The sequence below is a fragment of the Chiloscyllium punctatum genome, chromosome 20 (genome assembly GCF_047496795.1).
Source record: "Chiloscyllium punctatum isolate Juve2018m chromosome 20, sChiPun1.3, whole genome shotgun sequence".
NCBI classification, from domain to species: Eukaryota; Metazoa; Chordata; class Chondrichthyes; order Orectolobiformes; family Hemiscylliidae; genus Chiloscyllium; species Chiloscyllium punctatum.
This window is the reverse complement of record NC_092758.1, coordinates 20,961,306-20,985,192: the sequence shown is the minus strand read 5'-3', so window position 1 is coordinate 20,985,192 and position 23,887 is coordinate 20,961,306. Positions and strand designations below refer to the sequence as shown.

The 23,887-nt window shown below is 40.4% G+C and overlaps 1 protein-coding gene across 1 annotated transcript; it reads left to right on the top strand.

The window, feature by feature from the left end:
- Positions 1-10,814: 10,814 nt before the first annotated feature.
- On the top strand, positions 10,815-21,038 carry LOC140491784 (glutaredoxin domain-containing cysteine-rich protein 2). The gene is given in 3 exon segments (XM_072590186.1): positions 10,815-11,176; positions 15,406-15,597; positions 20,556-21,038. Coding segments are annotated over 3 exon segments (717 nt in total). The 5' UTR covers positions 10,815-10,831; the 3' UTR covers positions 20,736-21,038.
- Positions 21,039-23,887: the final 2,849 nt, after the last annotated feature.

The following is a 23,887-nucleotide window of genomic DNA, read 5'->3' as shown; positions in this document are numbered from 1 at the left end:
CCTGCAGTTGTCACTTTGGAAACATTGCCTGATAGCACAGCAACTCCAATGAAGAAGGCAGTTTGACTAGTGAGAGGGGAAAGCCAACTATAAAGGGAGCATGCTGACTCAGGAGAGACAGGCGGTGGACAATTGTCTTGGTGGTACTGATCAAGCAGAAACCCACAGGGGAAGAGTGCAACTGTTAGTGGGATATCTAGGGCGAATTGCCTCTGCTATATAAACGTTCAGCGTTGTTAGAGGGAAGTCTTACTTCTTAATTGTGATTGGGAAACGAGAAAGATATGGAAAGACTGTTACTGCTAACAACAGGTAACCTGACTATGACAGGTGCAGTTTCCCATACAAATGTTAGTCAAAGCTTTCAAACCTTTGATGAAAATTAACTCTCTGTGATAGACCAAGACTTCATTAAAATCGGAACACTTTCCAGGGAATGGTAGGAAACCAATATCTCGCATTCCATAAAACACCTGCATTTTAAATACCAGGGGTGAAAATACCCTGCTCCAGCAAGTTCTTGTGCAACAATTTAATGGTCAGCAGATTGCTTAAATAAGGTCCCCATCTCAAAGCAAGTTCTGTCTTCAAGAGATGCCAGTGGATAAAATTGGTTGGCAGCTCTCTATTCCCAGCAGCACCATCAGGAAGTGTCTACTGCTGGGACTGCACTCCCAGTGGAGATAGTCACTGCCTCTGGACATTGAGATAAGTCACCGTTTGCAGGGGGAGGATTGCAAAGCTGGAAAGGTAAAGCCAGGCCGGCAGGCTTTGATATAGTGGCTGAGGGAATAGCGAATAAACAGAGACGAGGCAAGTTATTTTAAAAGGGAGTGTTGTACCAAGTGTTAGGATCTGAAACGGTCAATACAAATGAATGAAGTACTAGCCAATATGGCAATGTCATATGCAGACTTGGGCAGGAAAACAGCTCTGGATCTTGAGGGTGATAATCCTGCCATCCAGATATACCGTGTAGCTCAGTAACAATGTCTAGCATACCCATCTTGAACTTGATTGCTATCCTGCAATAAACTACATGTTGCTTCAGACAAGAGCCTCTTCTCGTCAAGCTACCAAGTGGTTTTCCTCAGGACCATAAAAATTTGGAGCAGAAAATAGCCAATCAATCAGTTGGGTCTGCCCCACTATTCAATGAGGTTATGGTTGAGCTAATAATCCTCAACTCCACTTTCCTGTCTTTTCACCATAACTCTTGATTCCCTTACCAATTAAAAATCTGCCAATCTCAGCCTGAAACATTCTTAACAGCACAGCTTTGACAGCCCTTTGACGTAAAGAATTTCACAGATTCAGTACCCTCTAAGAGAGAAATTCCTCGTCATTTTTGTCTTCAATATGCAACTCCTTGTTCTGAGATTATATTCTCTGGTTGTAGACTCTTCTACACAGAAAAATAACTTTTCTGCATCTAATCTATCAAGTCCCCTAAGAGCTGGATATTTCACTAAGGTCATCACTCATTCTACTAAATTGCAACAAGTACAGACCAAACCTACTCAACCTCTCATCATAAGACACTCCCTCTGTAGCTAGTTAAAAATCACACAACACCAGGTTATAGTCCAACAGGTTTAATTGGAAGCACACTAGCTTTCGGAGCAACGCTCCTTCATCAGGTGATAGTGGAGGGCTCAATCCTGACACAGAATTTCAATCACAGCAAAATGTGGAGGAGCTGGTGTTGGACTGGGGTGGACAAAGTTAAAAATCACACAACACCAAGTTATAGTCCAACAGGTTTATTTGGAGACACAAGCTTTCGAAGCACTGCTCCTTCGTACAACCACCTGATGAAGAATTTTTAACTCAGATTTTTGACTCAGTAAAAGCAGGCAACATTTATTAAAACAACTGACTGGGGAACAAAATAAACTTCAAAGGAGACGAGGATAACTAAAGCACTACAGACAGTGTGAATCATCTGGGGAAAGAGTACAGGATTCAACTTACAGATCAGTGAAGAGTGGATTCAGTCAGTCAAGCTGTTAAGAGAAAGGAATTATCTTTCAAGTTACAGGCAGCAGGATTCATTGAAGAAGCCTTTGAGAGAACAGCATTGTCTTTAAGATTTCTGCCAGTGGGACCTATTCAGTAAAGCCATTAGAGAAAATGGGAATCATGTATTAAGCTGTAAAAAAGGCACAAATCATCCACTGTATTGGGAAACAGGCAGAATCCTCCATTATATTCACAGAAGGTAGGTATTTGCCATTTTAATTACAAAAGGTAGGAACCATGAATTTGGACCACATAATGATGGGAAAATCTGTAATACATCAATGCATGGTAGCAGTATTTTTACACTGCAGATTGGAATCTTTCAAAGAATTGGGAATAAAGCACCACTGAGATACCGCAGGATTAGAAGCCTTTAAAGATAAGAAAATAAATAATCAAATTAGGAAGCCACAGCAGCAGAAATAATATTGCTTGGGAAGATTAATTTCAGACATGGGCAAAATAGAACAAGGAAGCAATAGATACATCTAATAACATTCTACAAGCTTTTGACACATACTGTAGCCTTAGAGCAAATAATATTCTTGAGACAGTGAGCATCCTTGGAAATGTATAGATAATTTAGTTAGTTTTTGCCACAGATGAGAGCAAAAAACTTGATAATGGAGCTTTGATTTCCAAATTCATAATGAACAGTATGGTTGCTGGAATTATTGATGAATCAGATTTGCTATAATTCTTCTCCCTCCATCTAAGGTTAGAAGTGAGGATGTTCACGAATCATTACACAATGTTCGGCACCATTCCCATCTCCTCAGATAATGAAACAGTCCATGGTCAAATTCCACAAGATCGGGACAATATCCAGGCCTGGGCCGACAATTGGTAAGTAACATTTGCGCCACACATATGCCATGCAATGACCAATCTAACCGCTGGTTTATGACATTCAATGGTGTTATCATCACTGAATCCCCCAACTATTAACATCTTGGGAGTTTGCATCCTGATAAAGAGCTTATGCCAGAAACATCAATTCTCCTGTTCATCAAATATTGCTTGACCTGCTGTGCTTTTCCAGCACCACACTCTCGACCCTGAAACTCAATTGGACTTGCCACATAAACACAATGGCTACAAGAACAGGGCAGAGGCTTGTAATACTGCAGTGAATAACTTACCTCGTGATTCTCAAAGCCTGTCCAATGTCTACAAAGCACAAGTCAGGAGTGTGGGGGAATATTCCCACTTGCCTGGATGAATGCAACTTCAACAACATTCAGCAAGCTTAACACCATCCAGGATAAGAAACCCACTTGTTTGGCACCACGTCCAGACATATCAGTAGCAGCCCTGTGTGCCATCAATAAGATGCACTGCAGAAAAGCTGGCGAGCTAGCGATGCCCACATCCCTGTGAATAATAAAAGAAATTCAAAGAATATTTGACTTTGGAGAAAGCCATTCAGACAGTGAGAGTGAAACAGAAGACCAGAAGCAGAATAGATGATCAGTATCAGTTACCCATGTAGAGATCTTTACTATTTTCCTTGTTGTTTTAGTTTGGAACTGTGAGTTGAAGTTAAGAATTGAACTTTGAAAAGCAACTGGTTTTAGAAGAGAAGAGAACAAAGACCAATGTTTGCTGTAGGGAACTGGCTGGGGAACTAACATATTATTGATCTAAGGATATTGCAGAAGAACCATGTGGTTGCCAAGCTCCAGGCTGGCAGCTGGTTAGATGTTAAATTGGTCAATCAAGGAATGACCAGTACTAAACAGCCAATCACAGAGAAGGTTGATTGGAAAGAGGAAAAACCGGTTCTGACTTGCCCTTTTGACAAGGGCGTAATTTTTGGGAGTTTCCAGAAACTGCCATTGTGTTTTGTGTCTGTTTATAAGTTTTCTCTCATGTTATCAAATTGTTGAATGTTCTGAGTAAAGTATGCCAGTCTTTATAAATAAGTAAACATGTTTAGATGTCTCCTAAAACTGTCTGCATTAACTGGTGACTTCAGAATTCAGGGAAGATATGCAGTTCTACTCACCTGTGAACAACACACATCCAAGGGTTTCATGAGGACCTGGCATCCATTGTTTGAAGGGAGAAATTGAGGATTGCAGATCAGAGTCGAGAGTGTATTGCTTGGAAACCATAGCAGGTCAGGCAGCATTTGAGGAACAGGAGAATTGACGTTTCAGGCATAAGCCTTTTATTCCTAATGAAGAAGTTATGCCCGAAATGTCGATTCTCCTGTACTTTGGATGCTGCCTGACCTGCTGTGCTTTCCTAGCAACACACTCTTGATCCATTGTTTGAAGCTGTTTATTAAAAAGGCAAACTGCAATTCTTTTAATTTCTTTTTAGTTAACCCATTAACTATTTCTGAGTGTGAGTTATGGTTGAAGAAGATTGGGCTTTAGATTACCTTTTAGAATAAAGAACAAAAGATTCAAAGTGATGCACAAATGAAGCAAAAGTTATATTAGAAAAAAGACATTTTCACTCCACAATTAGTTAGAGTATGGAATGCACTGCCTGAAAATGTGGTGGAGATGGACTCAACTGATACAGTCAAGAGGGCATTAGATAGAAATACGTGTGCAGGGATATGTGGAAAAAGCAGGAATTGATACTAGGTCGGAGAACCAAAGCAGGCATGATGGGGGAAATGGCCTCCACTGCACTGCAACAATTCTGTAATTCTGTGATCAAAGGTGAAGAGTCAAAGTTATTTCCAGGACAAAAAAGTGATCCAAATAAAATACTTTGTCAAGAAGATATTTATGTCAATCGGCATCTTATTAAATTTTATCCTGACAGGGTGTGAGCGTTATTACAGTATATACTTGAGCTATAGTCGATTTTATTTAAAAATCTGGAATCCATCCATAAATCTCATATAAAAGTCGACCCTAGTTCTTCACAGATTAAGGATCAACATTTTTGATTCAGTGTGCCTGTCGTTGCACCCCGGTCCACGTTTCCAATCTGCCGGTCACCCTGCCCTGAGTCTTCCAGTCTGACAGTTGTTGCACTTTGCTTCAGGTTTTCTGATTTACTGTAATTCATTGTGTTTTTTCTGTTTATTCGTTTAGAGATCAATTGGGTTTCTGCTAATGATGGTATGAATTTTGATGGCATGACATTTAGCCACTCAAAAGTAGTGTCCACGTAATCCATCCCCATAAATTTAACCATAAAAAGTAGTCAAAAATATTCGACTATTACTCGAGTACGTATGGTATATTTTTGGATTGCATGCCATGGCTGAAGGAATATAAGTTATAACCTATAACGGTGCAATTACATCGAAGGCATTATTTTTAGGATCGAAGCTACCAGCAAATGTTTACACAAGATATGAGTTAATACAGAACATATATGAACTTTATAAACAGGAATTCTTACTCTGGCGCTGAAGTGTCTTTACCTTAATCGGCTTCAAATTATGGAAGAAGTTAAACTAGTTACAGTCAATTGACAACTAGCCAAGAAACAGCAAGTCATACTACATCTGGTCAAGGAAGCATGGGGCCAAAGAAATATGAGATAGTGAACAACTGATCAAAGCACAACCGTTAGAAAGTTTCACAGCTCTCCTTAGACTCATAGCAGAGCTCAAAAAACATAGAATCATTGAGATTATAATGTTCGCATAAGAGAATTATTTCATGTTGTCAGCATGACCTTGTACCAGTAACCAGCAAAATGAATGACATTTAAAAAATACTCTGCAAGGATTGCAACAAACACTACTTCAGACAGAGAGGCAGAAAACTAGCCACCAGGATACACCAGCACCAACTAGCCACCAAAAGGCATGAACCACTCTCAGTACAGATGAAGAAGGACACCACCTAGACTGGGACAACACATCCATCTTGGCACAGGTTAATCAGAGACAGGCACAGGAATTCCTAAAGGCCTGACATTCAAACTGGAACTCCGTCAATAAACACATCGATTTGGACCGCATTTACCAACCCCTAAGTAAAAGAACCGGAAATGATATTCTCCACCTTAACAGACAAAAACACATGGATAGAAAGTGGAACAGAACACCAGTGCTTCACTGGAGGCTCACTGAAGATGTCACCTAGCATGGTGACAAAACATCTGAAAACAAACCTAACAGCTCAGCGAGCAAACTTACAACCTGAGCTACAAATCTTCTCAAAAATGATGGTTTCCTTCGAGGTGACAGTCCTATTCACATCAATAAACATCACCCGAGCCAAAGAAACTCTGGCCTCACTGCTAGATGAGCCAAGGACACAAACACCTGACAGCACCAACTCCATCAGCAAGGACAGCATCCTCAAACTAGTAGACCTGTGCCTCACAACACACTTCACCTTCAACGACCAAGACCTACAAACAAATCAATAGGACACCTATGGAATCACTAATATCAGGACTTACAGTAGAAGCAGTGACACAGAGATTAAAATGAATAGTCCTTCCCACAATCCAGCCTAAGCTATGTAGATGACACCTTTGGAATCACGAAACACAACAAATTAGAAGAAATCCACAAGCACTTCAACAACATCCTTACCGGCATAAAGTTCACCAAAGAGGAAGAGAATAACAACAGACTCCCCATCCTGATGTCACGGTCGAATGCAAAGCCAATGGAGAGCTACAGACCAGCGTTAACAGGAAAGCCACACACACTGACCAGATACTCAACTACAGGAGCAATCATCCCAACACCCATAAATGGAGTTGCATCAGGACATTAATTAAATGAGCCACAACACACTGCAGCACTCAGGAACTAAGAGAAGCTGAAGAAAAATACCTGTGCAACATTTTCAGGAACAATGGGTATCCGATAAGCACAGTCCTTCAATTCCTAAACAACAGACCTAAACAGGAAGACACAACACCCCCAAAGACTCTAGCCACCCTGCCGCACATTAAAGACATTTCAGAGATGACGACCAGACTACTCCGGCCCCTAGGCCTCATGGTAGCCCACAAACCTACCACCACACTGAAACACTTGCTGATGAATTTGAAGTATCCCATACCAACAACCAGCAGAACAAACATCATATACAAAATACCCTGCAAGGACTGCAACAAAAATTACATTGGACAGGTGGGCAGGAAACTAGCCAGCAGGATACATGAGTACCAACTAGCCACCAAAAGACTTGACCAACTATTGCTGGTATCCATACACACAGAGGAAGAGGGACATCAGTTCGACTGGGACAATACATCCATCCTGGAACAGGCTAAACAAAGACATGTATGGGAATTCCTAGAGGCCTGGCATTCAAACCGGAACTTCATTAACAAACACATCGATTTGGACCCCATTTGCCAACCTGTCAGAAACAGAACCGGACGTGATATCACCCACCACAACAGACCATGACATATGACTAGCCAGCGGAACAGTACACCAGCACTTCATCGGAGGCTCACTGATGATGTTACTGAGCATGGTGATGATACATCTGAGAACAAACCTACCAGCTCAGTGAGCAATCTTACAACCTGATTCACAACCTGAGCTACAAAATCTTCTCCAAAATTGCATGGTCAACAATGTCATAAAGCTAGTCCTTTTTTTTTCTAAAAGCTGTTCCGTGGCTCAAGGAGGCTCTGTCCTTCACTATTTTCGGAGGACCAATAAACCAGGCCAGGCTCTGATTAGTCAGGTTTGGTACAGAGATGAAAAGGATTTTGAGAGACCTTTTGTTTATATGTAAACAGATGAGACTTCAGGCCAAAGTGGTCATGTTTTAGAAGTGACCTGTAGAATGAAAGGGGAGTAGTCAGCTCTTTTGCTGGGCTGAGCAGTTTTAGTTCAGTCTTGAACTGGGAAGTTCAACAGGGAATTGTGTGGAAACACTCTCTGTTTTCTGCCCTTCAGCTTTAACCTGTAAGCATGTGTTCCATTTATACTGATTTTTAAAGGCATTTTGCTTATTGGGACTGTTGTGTATACTCAGAACAGGATAATTAAGTCGAGTTGGATAGGTTGAGTTCTGTAGAGTTTCTTTATTCTGTTTTTTGCGTTTCATTGTGTAATTTTGTGAATATATTTTTGTCTCTTTTAAAATCTAGTGGTCCACCTAGCTATCTTACCTCGAGAGATTTTCACTGTACACTTACTGATACAAATTGCAAAGTTATAGTCTGGGGCTGCCTGCTTAGGAATGTTTTGAGTGGTCTGGCTTAGTCCATAACAACAAGAAGTAGCCAGATTTTGAGCTTGAAGATTCAGCAAAAAAGCAAGTACCCATTTTAACAGGGCAGTCATCCTCCATAAAGGAGATTTGTGAGGTCAAAAGACAGGAGTAGGATAACAACGTTTCTTTTCATGTGGTCTTAGTGCTTACAATTGTGCTGAAGTCATTCACTGCAATCTTCAGCCAGAGGTATTGAGTGGATGAACCATCTCGGCCTCCTCCACTGCTCATCAGCATTGCAGATACCAGTCTTCAGCCAATTTGATTCACTCCATCTGATATCAGGGAATAGTTGCAGGCATTTGATATTGCAAAGGCCATGGGCCCGAACAATGTTCCAGTATTTGTACTGAAGACTTATGCTCCAGAACTTAATGCAGCTCTATCCAAGCTGCTCCAGAACAACTACCACACTGGCTTCTATCTGACAATGTGAACATTACCCAGGTATTCCTGTACACAAAACGCAGGACAGAGCCAATACCAGACAATTACTCCTCCATAAGTCGACTTTTGACCATCACTAAAGTGGTGGAAGGTGTCATCAACAGTGCTATCAAGCAGCACCTGCTCAGCAATAACTGGTCAGTGATGTTTAGTTTGAGTTCTGCCAGTGCCACTCAACTCCTGACTTCTTCACAGCCTTGGTTCAAAGATCGACAGAAGAGCTGAATTCCAGAGATGAGGTGAGATTACCCTTGACAGTAAGGGTGGAATTGACTGTGAAGCATCGAGGAAACTGAGAAAAACAGAAGGGAATGAAATCCAGGGGAGAACTCTTCACTAGTTAGACTCATACCTGGAACAAAGGAAGATGGCTGTGGTTGTTAGGGGGCAGTCATCTCAGCTCCATGATACCTTTGTGGGAGTTCCTCAGGGACCACGTCCATGTAGAAGGACAAAGGCAGCAGATACATGGGAACATTAGCACCTGTATATTCCCCTCCAAACCACTTGCCATCTTGTATCGCCATTCCTTCAATATTAGGGTCAAAATCCTGGAATTCCCTCCTGAGTGATTTTGTGGGCCTACCACCAGCACATGAACTGCACCAGTCCAAGGAGACTGCTCACTATTGGATTTTGTTTTTGTTCATTTGTGTGACATGGATGTCGCTAGCTGACTAGCATTTATTGCCTGTCCCTAGTTGCAGTAATATACCTTCTCAAGGGCCCATAGGAACAGGCAATAAAACTGGCTCAACTGGCAGCGTCCATGTCCCACAGGTGAATATAAAACATCATGGCTTATATCATGATATCCCAATGGGCAATCTGAGATGTAGGCCCCAAGAACTCCCTCAGACTGTACAGGGGTTGATCACACACTTTGTTTACGTCCCCCATACAACCATACATTTAACTGAGTTAACTGACCCTCTGAAGCCAAGCTTGGAGGTAGCAAAAGATATGAATAATGGTTTTAGCACAAGATGAGCTGAGGCAGTGTTTGACATTGTGTGATTTTACAAGTTAAAGGCCGTAAACACATCAAGAAGGTCTAGTTTATAATGTCAGTCACATAATTGACTGCCCATTTGTCACCTCTTCAGCACTTCACTTCCAATGACTTCAATGGAGTTCAGAGGAAGAGGTTAAACAAGCTATAAACTCACAATGATCCATATTATATTGCCACATGGTGTCAAAATCTAATCTGGGAGGAAGTGAGGACTGCAGATGCTGGACCCTCCGACCACACGGCATCAACGTCAATTTCACCACCTTCCTCATCTCCCCACCCCCCACCTTATCCCAGATCCAACCCTCCAGTACGGCACCGACCTCTTGAACTGTTCCACCTGCCTGTCTTCCTTACCACCTATCCGCTCCACCCTCCACACCAACCTATCACCATCAACCCTCCCCCCCCCCACCTTCATCCATCTATTGCTTTCCAAGATACCTTCCCACCCAGCCCCACCCCTTCCTATTTATCCCTCAGCCTCCTTGGATGCCCTCCTCCCCAACATTCTTGATGAAGAGTCTATGCCCAAAATGTTGACTGTCCTGCTCTTCAGATGCTGTCTGACCTGCTGTGCTTTTCCAATGCCACACATTTTGACTCAAAATCTAATCTGATGAGTGACAATAATGACATCAATGGAATTGGACTGTCCGCCTTAGGGAGGGATAAAGAAAATTAATGATTTCAATAATGAAAACCTGTGGATATATCCAAATGTTGGACAGCACTGACTATGCTCATTTAAGCTTTCAAATAGGGCAGAGAAAAATGATTACTGCAACAATACAAAACCCAAATCCACACAAAAGAATGATGCTGCTCATGCAACACATACATAGAGGTGTATTGTGCTGCAGCCAAAGTGCATGTATTCAGATATGTAATTAACAAAATGAATGTAACAGTACAATTCCAACAAAGACGCTTTTTTTTTAATTGCTGCCTAAGATAAATTGCCCTGCAGTGTTGTAGATACTTACACACTCATGTAATTGTTTAATTAGGGTGGTATCAGCCTCGTACAAATGATCTCATCACTGAATTATACATTACAAGGAAGCAAGAGAACAGGAGAGACTGAAGTTATAGCACTCTCTGTGAATTAGTTCTAGATTCTAGGCAGATTGTGGCCATTTCTTTATCGGGTGTTTCTGCAGTTACATTACGAATGGAGGAACTCCACAGTAAGTTCAGTAATAAGTGTGAACCCAAGCCCAGGAAAGTTAGATTCCGGATCTCCTCCTCTTACAGTGGTCGTGTGCTGAAGCAGGTTTATGAGGATGGGTCAGAGTCAGAAGAACCTGAGGAAGACGGTCAACGTGGGTCATTGAAAACAAGACTGAATGAGAGATTTGAAATTGGCCGAGCTATAGCACAGGAACACTGGGACACAGCTTACCCTTCTTCAACACGTTTATTAGCACAGAGAATAAATGTGTTCAGAGATGGAAATAGGTACAGTATGACAGGTGAACAGAACCTATTCACTGACCTGACTGAAAACCGTTCCAAGGTAAGTCATTCATTACACTTTGACTCTATCAATTCGTTGATTTGAATTTGATGCATCCTTTAAAGCACATTTTAAACTGGAATACACAAGAAGCAGTTACATTGCAGTTTTTGGAAGACAAAGTATGCACTATCACAAGACTTTCTATTGTTTAAATGGGACATCATTTCAACAACCAAGCCAATGAGATTGTTCTGGCAGGATGTGTGGAGGTAGTACCCAGACAAAAATGTGTGGTTCTGGTTCTCTAGCCGAAGGGTGGATTAAACTAGCCATGGAGATAATGCAATAGAGATTCAGGTTGATCCCTGGGATAGTAGGATTGTACTATGTTGAGAGATTGAGGAGACTGTGTTCTTAGGAATTGAGAATAATAAGAGGTGACCTCATGGAAACTTATAACACTCTTCTAAGGTTTAGACAGAGTCAGTACACAAAGAATATTGCCACTGGCTGTGGTGGCCAGAACCAGGAGACAGTCTTAGAATAAAAGGCAAACCATTTAGGACTGAGATGAGGAGAAACGTCTTCACTCATATTGTGGTGAATTTTTGGAATTCTCTGACCCAGATAGAGGTGAAAGCCAGTCATTGAGAAAGTTTACGACAGAAATGAATAGGTTTCGAGTCCGTAATGATGTCAAGTGATATGGGGATAACACGGGAATATAGCAATGAGGTAGCCATGACCTAGAATAGCAAAGCGGGCTCAAGGGAATGAATGGCCTGAATCTCTGCTCCAAAGATCCCCACTTCCTGAATCTATGGCTGTTGTCTACTGGATTATCATACAAATAATTCTCTACTAATTGGTAAGTAATCAATTTCATATTTTGTACAATGTTGAATTAAAACTAATCGACCTATAGTTCTCATATTGGCTGGTTTCTACTCTGCTTGGAACATCCAGTGATCATCAATCCCACTTAATGACTTTTAGTGCCAGACCAATCTCTTATGTTAATTTCTGAGCTCTGTAACAAATACCTTCCATTCCTGATATGTATGTTATTCACACTTATATGGATCATGAGCACAAAATCTTTTCATGTAGCCTTCAGAAGCTCTTCTGTCATTCTCTCAATGTGCATTCCTCTATTTCAGAATGAGAACACACTTTTAGGTTTCTGTCGGGAGTGTGGTGCTGGAAAAGCACAGCAGATCAGGCAGCATCTGAGGAGCAGGAGAGTCGATGTTTCGGGCATAAGTTCTTCCAGCTTATGCCCAAAAGTTCGATTCTCCTGGTCCTCAGATGTTCTTCTGATTTCCAGCATCTGCAGCCCTCACTTTCTCCTACCTTCAGATTTCTCCTTGGAAAGTACATGGCTATCCAGTTTCCCATATAGCTACAATAGCTTTAAGTTTCTCAGTCTAATAAATAGACTGCAAGTAAGTGCACATTGTAAAAGTGTGAAGTGATGCATTTTTGTAGGAAGAACATTGAAAGATAATACAAAATAGGGGTGTAGAGGAGCAGAGGGACCTGGGTGTATATATGCACATATCATTGAAGGTGGCAGGGCAGGCAGAGAGAGCAGTAAGTAAAGCATCCTTAGCTTTATTAATAGGAGTATATAGGACAAGGGCAAGAAGTTGATTTTGAATTTATATAAGCACTTGTTAAACCTCAGCTGGAGTATTGTTCACAGCTCTGGGTGCCACATTATAGTAGGAATGTGTGTGTGTTGGAGAGAGTACAGAAGTGATTTGTAAGGCTGGCTCCATGGATGAGATACTTCAGGTATGAGGGTAGATTAAAGAAGTTGCAACTGATCCCCCTGGAGAGCAGAAGGCTAAGGGGATATCTGATAGACGTTTTCAAAACCATGAGCAGGATAGAGTAGATAAAGATAAACTGTTCCCGATCGTAAAAGGAACAAGGTCAAGAGAGCATAGATTTAAAGTGATCTTCAAAAAACACAAGAGTGAAGTACAGAGAAACTTTTTCACATTTAGTGAATAGTTAAAGTATGGAATGCACTGCCTGGAACTGAGGTGGAAGGTTGTTCAATTGAGGTATTCAAGAGGAAATTGGAAGATTATTCAGGTTAAAAAAAATAATGTGGAAGGCAAAAATGCAGGGAACTACCACGTGGAAATGATGCTCATTCAATATCAGTGCAGGCACGGTGGATCAAATAGCCTTCTTCTACGTCATAATATTTTTGTGATTCTGTTAACCTCTTTGTTTCATGATGTGATTGGGATATGGATCATTCTCATTGCCTGATCCTTTTGTTTCACCATCCGTGGCTGCCCTTTTATCCACCTTGGCCTTCCACACATTTTAGATTAGATTCACTACAGCGTGGAAACAGGTCCTTCGGCCCAACCAGTCCACACTGACCCTCCAAAGAGTAACCCACCCAGACCCATTTCCCTCTGACTAACACACTTAACACTACGGGCAATTTAGCATGGCCAATTCACCTAACCTGCACATCTTTGGACTGTGGGAGGAAACCGGTGCACCCGGAGGAAACCCACACAGACACGGGGAGAATGTGCAAACTCCACACAGACAGTCATCCAAGGCTGGAATCGAACCTGGGATCCTGGTGCTGAGAGGCTGCAGTGCTAACCACTGAACCATCATGCCACCGTTTTGTTAAAAAATTCCAACAATTTCAACATTAAAATTTTCAGTTGACCCAGCACTTCTACCATCCTTTGCATATACACCTAATAGACTTGGCCCTAATTTTTAGGTTGTGTTCACTACTCTTAAATTTACAGCAAACAGTAATAACTTCTCACTAATATCTTGGTGACTTTGATTAAGACATCACTTAATCATCAAAATTACAGGTAATACAACCTCAGTTTATGTAGTCTATCCTTGTAATCTTTGTCTTGGAATCAGTGGATAATTCTGGTAAATTTAAATTGCTTTCAATCCAAGATCAGTATATTTTTCCTAGGGTGCACTATCCACAACTGCTGAAGTATTTTAAGTGTGGCCTATTTTATGGCGTGTAGGAATTTGAAAGGGTGAATGTTGTAGGGTGCTTGAAGTACCCCCCTCAATGATATGTCATCAGGAACAGCTTAGGAGCTGAGTGGAAGGAGACCGGCCATCTTGGTCTTTCTCGTAGCCTCTATGACAATATCAATCACAGCAGTGTAGCTTGGACATCATTGCTATTGTGCAATGAACCACATCTTGTTTAAAATAAGAGCCTATTCTCATTAGGTTACCAAATGGTTTTCATCCAACACTCTAGACCAAGGGTGCCCTGTAAATTGAGAGTGTGTTGCTAGAAAAGCACAGCAGGTCAGGCAGCATCTGGGGAGCAGGAAAATCGGCATTTCAGGCTGGAGCCCTTCATCAGGAATCTGATTCCGGCCCGAAACGTCGATTTTCCTGCTCCTTGGGTGCTGCCTGACCTGCTGTGCTTTTCCAGCAACACACTCTCAACTCTGATCTCCAGCATCTGCAGACCTCACTGTCTCCTAGGTGCCCTGTAAGTCCCTACCAGGAAAGAGGATGGTGTCAGTTTCTCACTGATAGCTCAGACAATATAGTGAGGATTCATCTCACAACCTGGTCTAACCAGAGCTGAAAAATGATTTTTATACCCTTGTATTTTAGTGCTCTCTATATAAAGGTCAGTATTCTATTGGCTTATTTAAGTTAGTTTTTGTTCTTGTCCATGACATTTCAACGATCTGTGTACATGGACTCAGAGACAGTCAATATCCATTTGAATTTTATTACCCTGTAAAATGTTCTGAGGAGCCGCTTTTTATGTAACGAGTTCTGAAAAATAACTTGTTGCTGTCAACTAAAATCAACTAAACTGTATTTAAGATTATTCTTACAGATATAGCCTGAAAATTACAATGATCATGTAAATACTTTGAGAATTTATTTTAAATTCACTTATTTCGATAGTGGCAATAAATAACAATATTGGTTATAAATGGATTCACATTTCCATTAAAAAAGTGGAGAGAGGAACTTGATACCAGAGCATTAAACATGATAGTAACTTTCAGTTCTAGTTTTTATTTCTAAAATAAAGTATGCTAATCCATCATTTTTGACAATGGTTTGGTCTTTACTTTTAGCTATCGAGTTGATATGAATGAATATTCATGTAACATAGCATGCTTTTCAGTTGAAAGCACCTCAAACAAGAAATTAACTTACAATCTTACATTAATAAAATATTGCCGGTGATAGTGCAGTATCTGTATAAGTTACACAGCATATCTCTGCATTCATAGTCATCAACAATACTGAATTTCGGAAAAATTATCATCTATACAAGTAACCTGAGGATCATAAAAGCACCGCTGACTCAGAGAAAGCTCATAAGTAAACTTTTCCAAACTCAGCTGATCTCTGAAAATACAGCAAACCTGGACGGAAAGGGGGAGGCTGAAGAAAGCAGTGAAAAGCAGTTAAGGACAGCTGAGGTACTGTATACAACTTTCCTAATTTAAATTAAGGAAAGTCTTAAGATAAATTATTCAGTGAATTAACAAAACATAAAAGAGCCTTTTAAAATAATTTTGATGTTCAAAAGCTTGAAATATTTTGATTGTATCAACATTGATGTCAGTTTTGTTATCTTACATTATATATGTTTAATATACTTACTCTACTTATCTATGCTACTTAACCCTGTGATCTGCCTGTATTGCTCACGAGACAAAGCCTTGTGCCTTGGTACACGTGACAATAAATTCAATTCAATTCAATTCAAATCAGTTCAATTCAAATCAATTCAATTCAATACTTGGTGAGGATATTGATCCATCTGGATTAATTGATTCTTGTTTGACCTTTCTCTCTGGGCATTAGAATTACAATCTTGAAAATTGAAACACCATTTGCTGGTCATTTAATTGAAATGGATTAGATCCCTCAATTTGCAGTAAGTTATTAAAAGTACTGACGAGTGATAGTTTTGTTAGGGTTGGATACCAGCTTCTCATGAAAGATTGATAATTTTGTGACAAATGCCTCAATAGTTACCTTCTTGTTCATTGTCAGCTGCCAATTTGGTTGAGTCCAAAGTGTGATCCTCTCATTCTGTTTCAGCCGTGACTGTTTCCGCGAAACAGATTTATATGTAAAAGAGAAGTTAATTTTCATCATAATATTGAATCAGAAAGGTTAGGATTTTAAACAGCCTAAGAAGTCACTGTATAATTCTGACTCAGAACTTACAAAGTGTGATGCTAGGTCTTTTTGTTTGTGTTTTGTGAAAAAAAATTAAGAATAAGACATCGCAAAATTAGGATAAATATATTTTGTTTTCGTTTGTCTGTTATAGAGTCATAGAGATGTACAGCATGGAAACAGACCCTTCAGTCCAACCCGTCCATGCCGACCAGATATCACAACTTAATCTAGTCCCACCTGCCAGCACCCGGCCCATATCCCTCCAAACCTTTCCTATTCATATACCAATCCAAATGCCTCTTAAATGTTGCAATTGTACCAGCCTCCACCACATCCTCTGGCAGCTCATTCCATACACGTACCACCCTCTGCGTGAAAAGGTTGCCCCTTAGGTCTCTTTTATATCTTTCCTCTCTCACCCTAAACCTATGCCCTCTAGTTCTGGACTCCCCGACTCCAGGGAAAAGACTTCGTCTATTTATCCTATCCATGCCCCTCATAATTTTGTAAACCTTTATAAGATCTCCCCTCAGCCTCCGACGCTCCAGGGAAAACAGCCCCAGCCTGCATAGCCTCTCCCTGTAGCCCAGATCCTCCAACCCTGGCAACATCCTTATAAATCTTTTCTGAACCCTTTCAAGTTTCACAACATCTTTCCGATAGGAAGGAGACTAGAATTGCACGCAGTATTCCAAAAGAGGCCTAACTAATGTCCTGTACAGCCGCAATATGACCTCCCAACTCCTGTACTCAACACTCTGACCAATAAATGAAAGCATACCAAATACCTTCTTCACTATCCTATCTACCTGCGACTCCACTTTCAAGGAGCTATGAACCTGCACTCCAAGGTCTCTTTGTTCAGAAACACGCCTTAGGACCTTACCATTAAGTGTATAAGTCCTGCTAAGATTTGCTTTCCCAAAATGCAGCACCTCGCATTTATCTGAATTAAACTCCATCTGCCATTTCTCAGCCCATTGGCCCATCTGGTCCAGATCCTGTTGTAATCTGAGGTAACCCTCTTCACTGTCCACTACACCTCCAATTTTGGTGTCACCTGCAAACTTACTAACTGTACCTCTTATGCTCATATCCAAATCATTTATGTAAATGACAAAAAGCAGAAGGCCCAGTACTGATCCTTGTGGCACTCCACTGGTCACAGGCCTCCAGTCTGAAAAACAACCCTCCACCACCACCCTCTGTCTTCTACCTTTGAGCCAGTTCTGTATCCAAATGGCTAATTTTCCCTGTATTCCATGAGATCGGACCGTGCTAATCAGTGTCCCATGGGGAACCTTGTCGAATGTCTTACTGAAGTCCGTATAGATCACATCTACTGCTCTACCCTCATCAATCTTCTTCGTTACTTCTTCAAAACATTAATCAAGTTGTGTTCTATTTATTTGTATTTAGTAACTAACCTCCATTGGCCTAAAGTAAAAATCACTAATATTGAACAGTGGCTCATAGGATAAGTTACTTTCACCATCTCATCTTTAAGGAGGTAAACACTAATTAGGTTTGACTTTAAAAACAGGGAGTAGCATACATACAGGAGTTATCACAGTTCTAAAACACCTCACAATTAATTACATATTGGTGGCAGCTCTTCAGGAAAAGCATGCACCCATTTTGGAAATAAGAAGATCCCATCGGCAACAATTTAGTCAATGGCAAATCAATCCTCAGTCTCGCTGATTGAAGTAGGAATGTTGTCTTGGATAGCTGCAGATTCTTTCTTCAATTTACAGTGTTATCTTTAATTTCCCACTGAACCAATGAAACTGGTCATTAGGATCTCAATTAATATTTTTACTGTATGTTCAAGTCATGGACTTGGACTTAAATTCACTGTCTTGTGACTCACATCAAGAGTGATACCAACTAATCCAAGTTGGGGCTGGTCTCCTTGCAGGGAAGAAGGCTGAGAGGAGATTTGATAGAGGATTTCAAAACAATGAACAGACAGGATAGAGTAGATAGAAAGAAGCTGCTCCCACTTATAAAAGAAAAAAAAGAGGGGATAAGATTTAAAATGTTGTGCAAGGGTGATGTGGGAAAAAAAACTGCACACAGCAAGTAGTTAGGGTATGAATGCGCTGGCTGGAAATGTGGTGGACGCACATTCAATCCTGGCATTTAAGAGGGCAATCAATGGTGTTTGGGCAGAAATGCTCTGCAGGGCTATGTGGAAAAGGTAGGAGATTGGCATTAGCTACAATGACTGGTGCAAACACAATGGGTCAAAACACCTTCTTCTGCATCATTACAATTCCATAGTTCTGTGCAATTAATGTATCAATACCTCAAATAAACAGAATTAACAATACAAACAACATAAATCAAATTGTTAAAGTAACAATCCTGGTGACATGCAAATACAACTTATCATTACTAATATACATCAAAATAAATAAAACAAAACATCATTTTGAAATTTATAGCACATAAGATAGTAATTTCCCCATTATATCACTTTGCTACAATAATCTATGGCAAATCTCATTCCTCTGTGTTTGTTCTTCCTATTATATTTTTACCTTGTTTACTTAAAATGGTTAGAGGATGCCACAAGCTCTCCTGTGGAAAAAAACATTCATGGTCCAGCAACTTTCTACGGAAAGAAATTTCATCTAACTCCACTCCTTAATCTCTTAGGGATGATTTAAACCAATGGCTTGTTTTCATCAACTCTCATATAAGGAGAAATAATCAGTTCATCAAAATGCTTCATAATCTTAATAGCTTTTATTATATATTGCTATTTTTTCTGTTCCAATAGATATAATGTCAGTATCACATGCCAGTTCTCAAAACTAGTTTCTTAATCTAAGTATCATCCTGCTCAATCTACATTGAATAATCCCAGAACTCCAATACTCAGGGATTGGAAATCTGACATTAGTGATTTCTGTCAGAAGTTAAGACATTAAAGATATCACACAGGATTCTCCTAACCTAATTTCAGGAGAACTTGAATGGAAGCCCTAGAGAAATGGGTATAAATAAATGATCTGTTTTACAATAATAAACAGGTGTTGCTGAACTGACACGTAGTGAATCAGTGGTGGGATATCACTTAGTGCTGTTCTTATATTTGAGGTCGAGATCTAGCCCAATACAGCAAAGTGTTAAGCTAACCAGATAAATTATAAAGAGGAAATGATGCTATTAGTGTGGAGTTTGTTAGTAGACGTTTCTTTTCTCTTGAATGTTATCTCTAAGGTTTCTGCTGAATTCCACTGATGTTAGGCAATAGGCAAATCTGTTGAGATCACAGAATCACATAGAAAGATGTGTTGTGACTTACTGAAACAGAAAATACTGGAAATAGCAGCAGGTCAGGCAGTATCTGTGGAGAAACAGAGTTTATATTTAAGGTTTCTGACATTTCATTGGCTATTTAATATTGAAGAAAGTTGGCTTTCAGGGAATGTATTACAGAAATTAAACAGTAAATGAAATGAAAATGCTATGTCATCATATAGTGAAGAAGTATGTGCTTCCCCACATGGAAGCAACAAAGATGGGAAGGAGAAATGTTCTTGAGTAATTCTGAGTAACAAGAAGTGCAGTAGTATTTCTAGAAGCATTACAAAAAGGTCTTCTTTCTAGTGTTTCACTCAATGTATGGTAATGGCACAGGGAGACATAGAAGAACAGGATGCAGAAAAGATTTACAAGGAATGTTGCCAGGGTTGGAGGGTTTGATATAGGGATGGGCTGAACATGTTGAGGCTATTTCCCTGCAGTGTCAAAGGCTGAGGAGTGAACTTACAGAGGTTTATAAAATCATGAAGGGCTTAGATAAGATGAATAGCCAAGGTCATTTTCACAGGGTAGGGGAGTCCAAAACTCAGGGCATTGGTTTAAGGTGAGAGGTGAAAGATTGAGAAGGGACCTATTGGGCAACATTTTCATGCAGAGGGTGGTGCCTGTGTGGAATGAGCTACCAGAAGAAGTGCTGGAGGCTGGTACAATTACAACATTTAACAGGTATCTGGATGGACATATGAATAGGGAGAGTTAAGAGGGATACAGACAAAGTGCTGGCAAATGGGACTAGATTAATTTAGGACATCTGGTTGGCATGGACAAGTTGGACTGAAGGGTTGTTTCTATGCTGTACATCTCTTTGACTCTACAAGAAGAAGTACAAAGCACTTAAACATATTGAAAGATTAACTGTATGCAACAAAATATCTGTCTGTGACTAATTCCTGACCTAAATCTATTTCAGGAAGGTGGGTTGGAGCCTACATGTCTGCAGTGCGATGGGGCAGGATCTGTACCCTGCTCTTTGTGCCATGGAAGCAAACTCTCAATGTTTGCCAACCGATTCAAAGAGTCATTCTGAGCCATACGGTGTCCAGGTTGTAATGAGAATGGAGTGCAGCCATGTCAGAGCTGTGCTGATTGAAAGCCTTAAAACTCACAATATATTGTTTAATATCATACAAACTGAATTTACGTCTGAATTTAAATGCAGTTCCATACAAACAACTTTGCTGGAAAGTGTAGACTTAGTCAAGGAGTGGGGTGTGGATGATGGGCTGTTAGCAGAGGAGGGGGCATTGGGTTGTGGTTGGAGCAATGAACCTTTATGATGCAGCTGGATGGACATTTTGAAGATGCCAAGGGACGGGGAACAGTCTATACAATGGACTTTGAAACATAGGCCTCTGCTGACCAGAAGCAGTCCGATCTCAGTTTTTATATATATATATATATATATATATATATATCCATCTAACTTTTTTTCGATCTGTTTATCTATCTATCAATATAACTCTGGGGTGTTGATAGTATTGGTAGAAAGTGAGGATTGCTAATTATTCCAGTTGATGACATAAAGGTGCATGTGTAAATGGAACAGAGTGATTGTCCAATTGTTTTTATGTTTAAGATTGCATTAGTGATAAAATAAAAAAATTGTAAAAATGCCGAATTTTGTTGTGTCTAATCATGTTCTTTATGGTATAATCTTGTACATTGGTTATATCTTCAAATGGTTTATGGAAGACTTGTCAGTGCAAATGCCAAATGACAAATAATGTCACAGATGTTACAATATTTAAGGATGACATGTTTTCAGACACTTTGGTGAAGTTACAATAATGAATATTATTACATTCAACACATACTCAATTAAGCCTCTATTGAATGTATAATTCTAGCACAAACATCTATCAGTGATAATTTTCCAGATTGCAGAGTGGAGCAGCCAGTGACAGCATTGTATCACTTTGCAATGAATCCTATTGATTCTTGGAGTCATAAAAGCCAAAGGATAGAAAAAGTCCCTTTAGTCCATCATGTCTATGCCAGCCAAAAACAACCACCTTGCTGTTTGATCTATGAAACTCCTAAATTGTGTTCCTCTGGTAAAGAAACCATTTGATTAACCAATCACAGAAATGAGGTTGGCTGTTCAAACATCCACAGAAATGACACAGATAGGAAAAACAATAAAGGCAAAAAGTGATACTGCAAAGGGAACATTTCTGGAAATATACACAGCAACTCAGTCTACACCTGGGAAAGAGAAAGAGAAAGAGTAGTTCTGGCCCAACAACATGTGGCCTTTCCATTGTGTACTCTCCTTACTTTGACTCTGCCTTAAAATGGCTACATTTTCTGCCAGTCCCAGGGTAATGCAAAGTTGCAAGCTGCAGCAACCTTTCTGGACTGTTGTATTGGGGCTGGATCTTCATTCACCTTTTACACAATCATTATCGGGGTATTGTACAATGTTACATTGACTCCACCCACTCTACAGAGGTCACACACAGCCTGTGGATGGTAAATGAGGGGGTTCTAGTTCTAGATTGCAGAGGGAAAAGATGTACCTGTAGTAGTTTCCTAAGTTCTGAGTAATTCTGTGTGACCAAATGGAGTTGTATTTATTTGTACAATGCAATAAAGCTTTTTGTCATCTAAGATCTTTCTGTAGATACTCTATGGTGGTGTATCCTCTACCACTAACCACTAGATAGGCTCAAAACAAAACAAAGACAAATGAGGATTGGTGGCAATGAACTATCTCAAACACCCCATACTCAGTACCACATACTGGTGGGGATGTCAGAATACCATAGAGGAGAAGTTGTGGTCATCTAGGAAAATACCACAGGGGACCAATCCTGTGTTATGTCTCACAATTCATATTCAGTATAACTTTAAGAGAATTCACTCTATCAAAGCATGTGACCTGAAGGTATAAAGGTTTAGATTCCATCCATGAAAGCATGTTGCTGTTTGTAACTGAATGGTTTATTTCAGACACTTACCAAGAGCAGCATTAAATGTTCTTTGAATGATCCAGTACCATATCTAATTCTTATGTTATGGGGAGTAACTTATCAGGTGCAATTACCCTGTTAGAGGCAAGACCCACATAAATTAGCAGTCATGGCGGTCATCTCTCATGTGAATTTCTGCTGGGCCCAGGCTTCTGGTGGGATGTGTGAGTTGTCATTGGAGGGTCACCGGGTCAAACCACAGCACAAGCGGTGATCACCCTGAAATCTAAACCAGGATAAAACCCAGATCCCCAAAATAATTCATTAATTTTGAAAGACTACAATAAGTGGGTGCCTTGCAAAGAGGAGCTAAGTTGTCTTTTGTGCTTTTAGTTCCCTTTCTCATTCATTTCCAATGCACTTTATTTAATTGAAAAGCTGAAGATGGCCTGCTCTTGGCTTACTGTCAGTGTCAGTTCTTATTGATATTGTTGTTTCCTCTATGATAAATTGTTAATGCTGCACATCAAATATTTAATATAAGTTTATATCCTGTGGTGCTGATCATGCAAACAAAATAAAGATAATTTGTGTAACTTTTTCTTGCAACCACTTTGCTGCTTGCAAATTCATTGTTTATATGTCTGTTGTTTGTGTTTGTCTTCCATCCTTTCTGCCACCCTAATTATCTATCCCCACGGCCATTGTCCTTTTAACTTTCATGTGTGTTTACACAAGAGGCCTGTAACTCTGACAATTGGAATATGCAATGAACTGCCACCATTGTGGTGAGAGGCTTTATTCCTGATGAAGGGTTTTTGCCCGAAACGTCGATTTCGAAGCTACTTGGATGCTGCCTGAACTGCTGTGCTCTTCCAGCACCACTAATCCAGACCATTGTGGTGATGTACTCATTCAAGTGTACAGTCACAAATATTGTCCTAATTTTCATTTATGAGGCATGGTTGTAGCATTTTCAAAAACCACTTCAGTGATGACTGCTCCAACGTGTTAGATTAGATTAGATTACTTACAGTGTGGAAACAGGCCCTTCGGCCCAACAAGTCCACACCGCCCCGCCGAAGCGTAACCCACCCATACCCCTACATCTACATCTACCCCTTACCTAACACTACGGGCAATTTAGCATGACCAATTCACCTAACCTGCACATTTTTGGATTGTGGGAGGAAACCGGAGCACCCGGAGGAAACCCACGCAGAGACGGGGAGAACGTGCAAACTCCACACAGTCAGTCGCCTGAGGCGGGAATTGGACCCGGGTCTCTGGCGCTGTGAGGCAGCAGTGCTAACCACTGTGCCACCGTGCC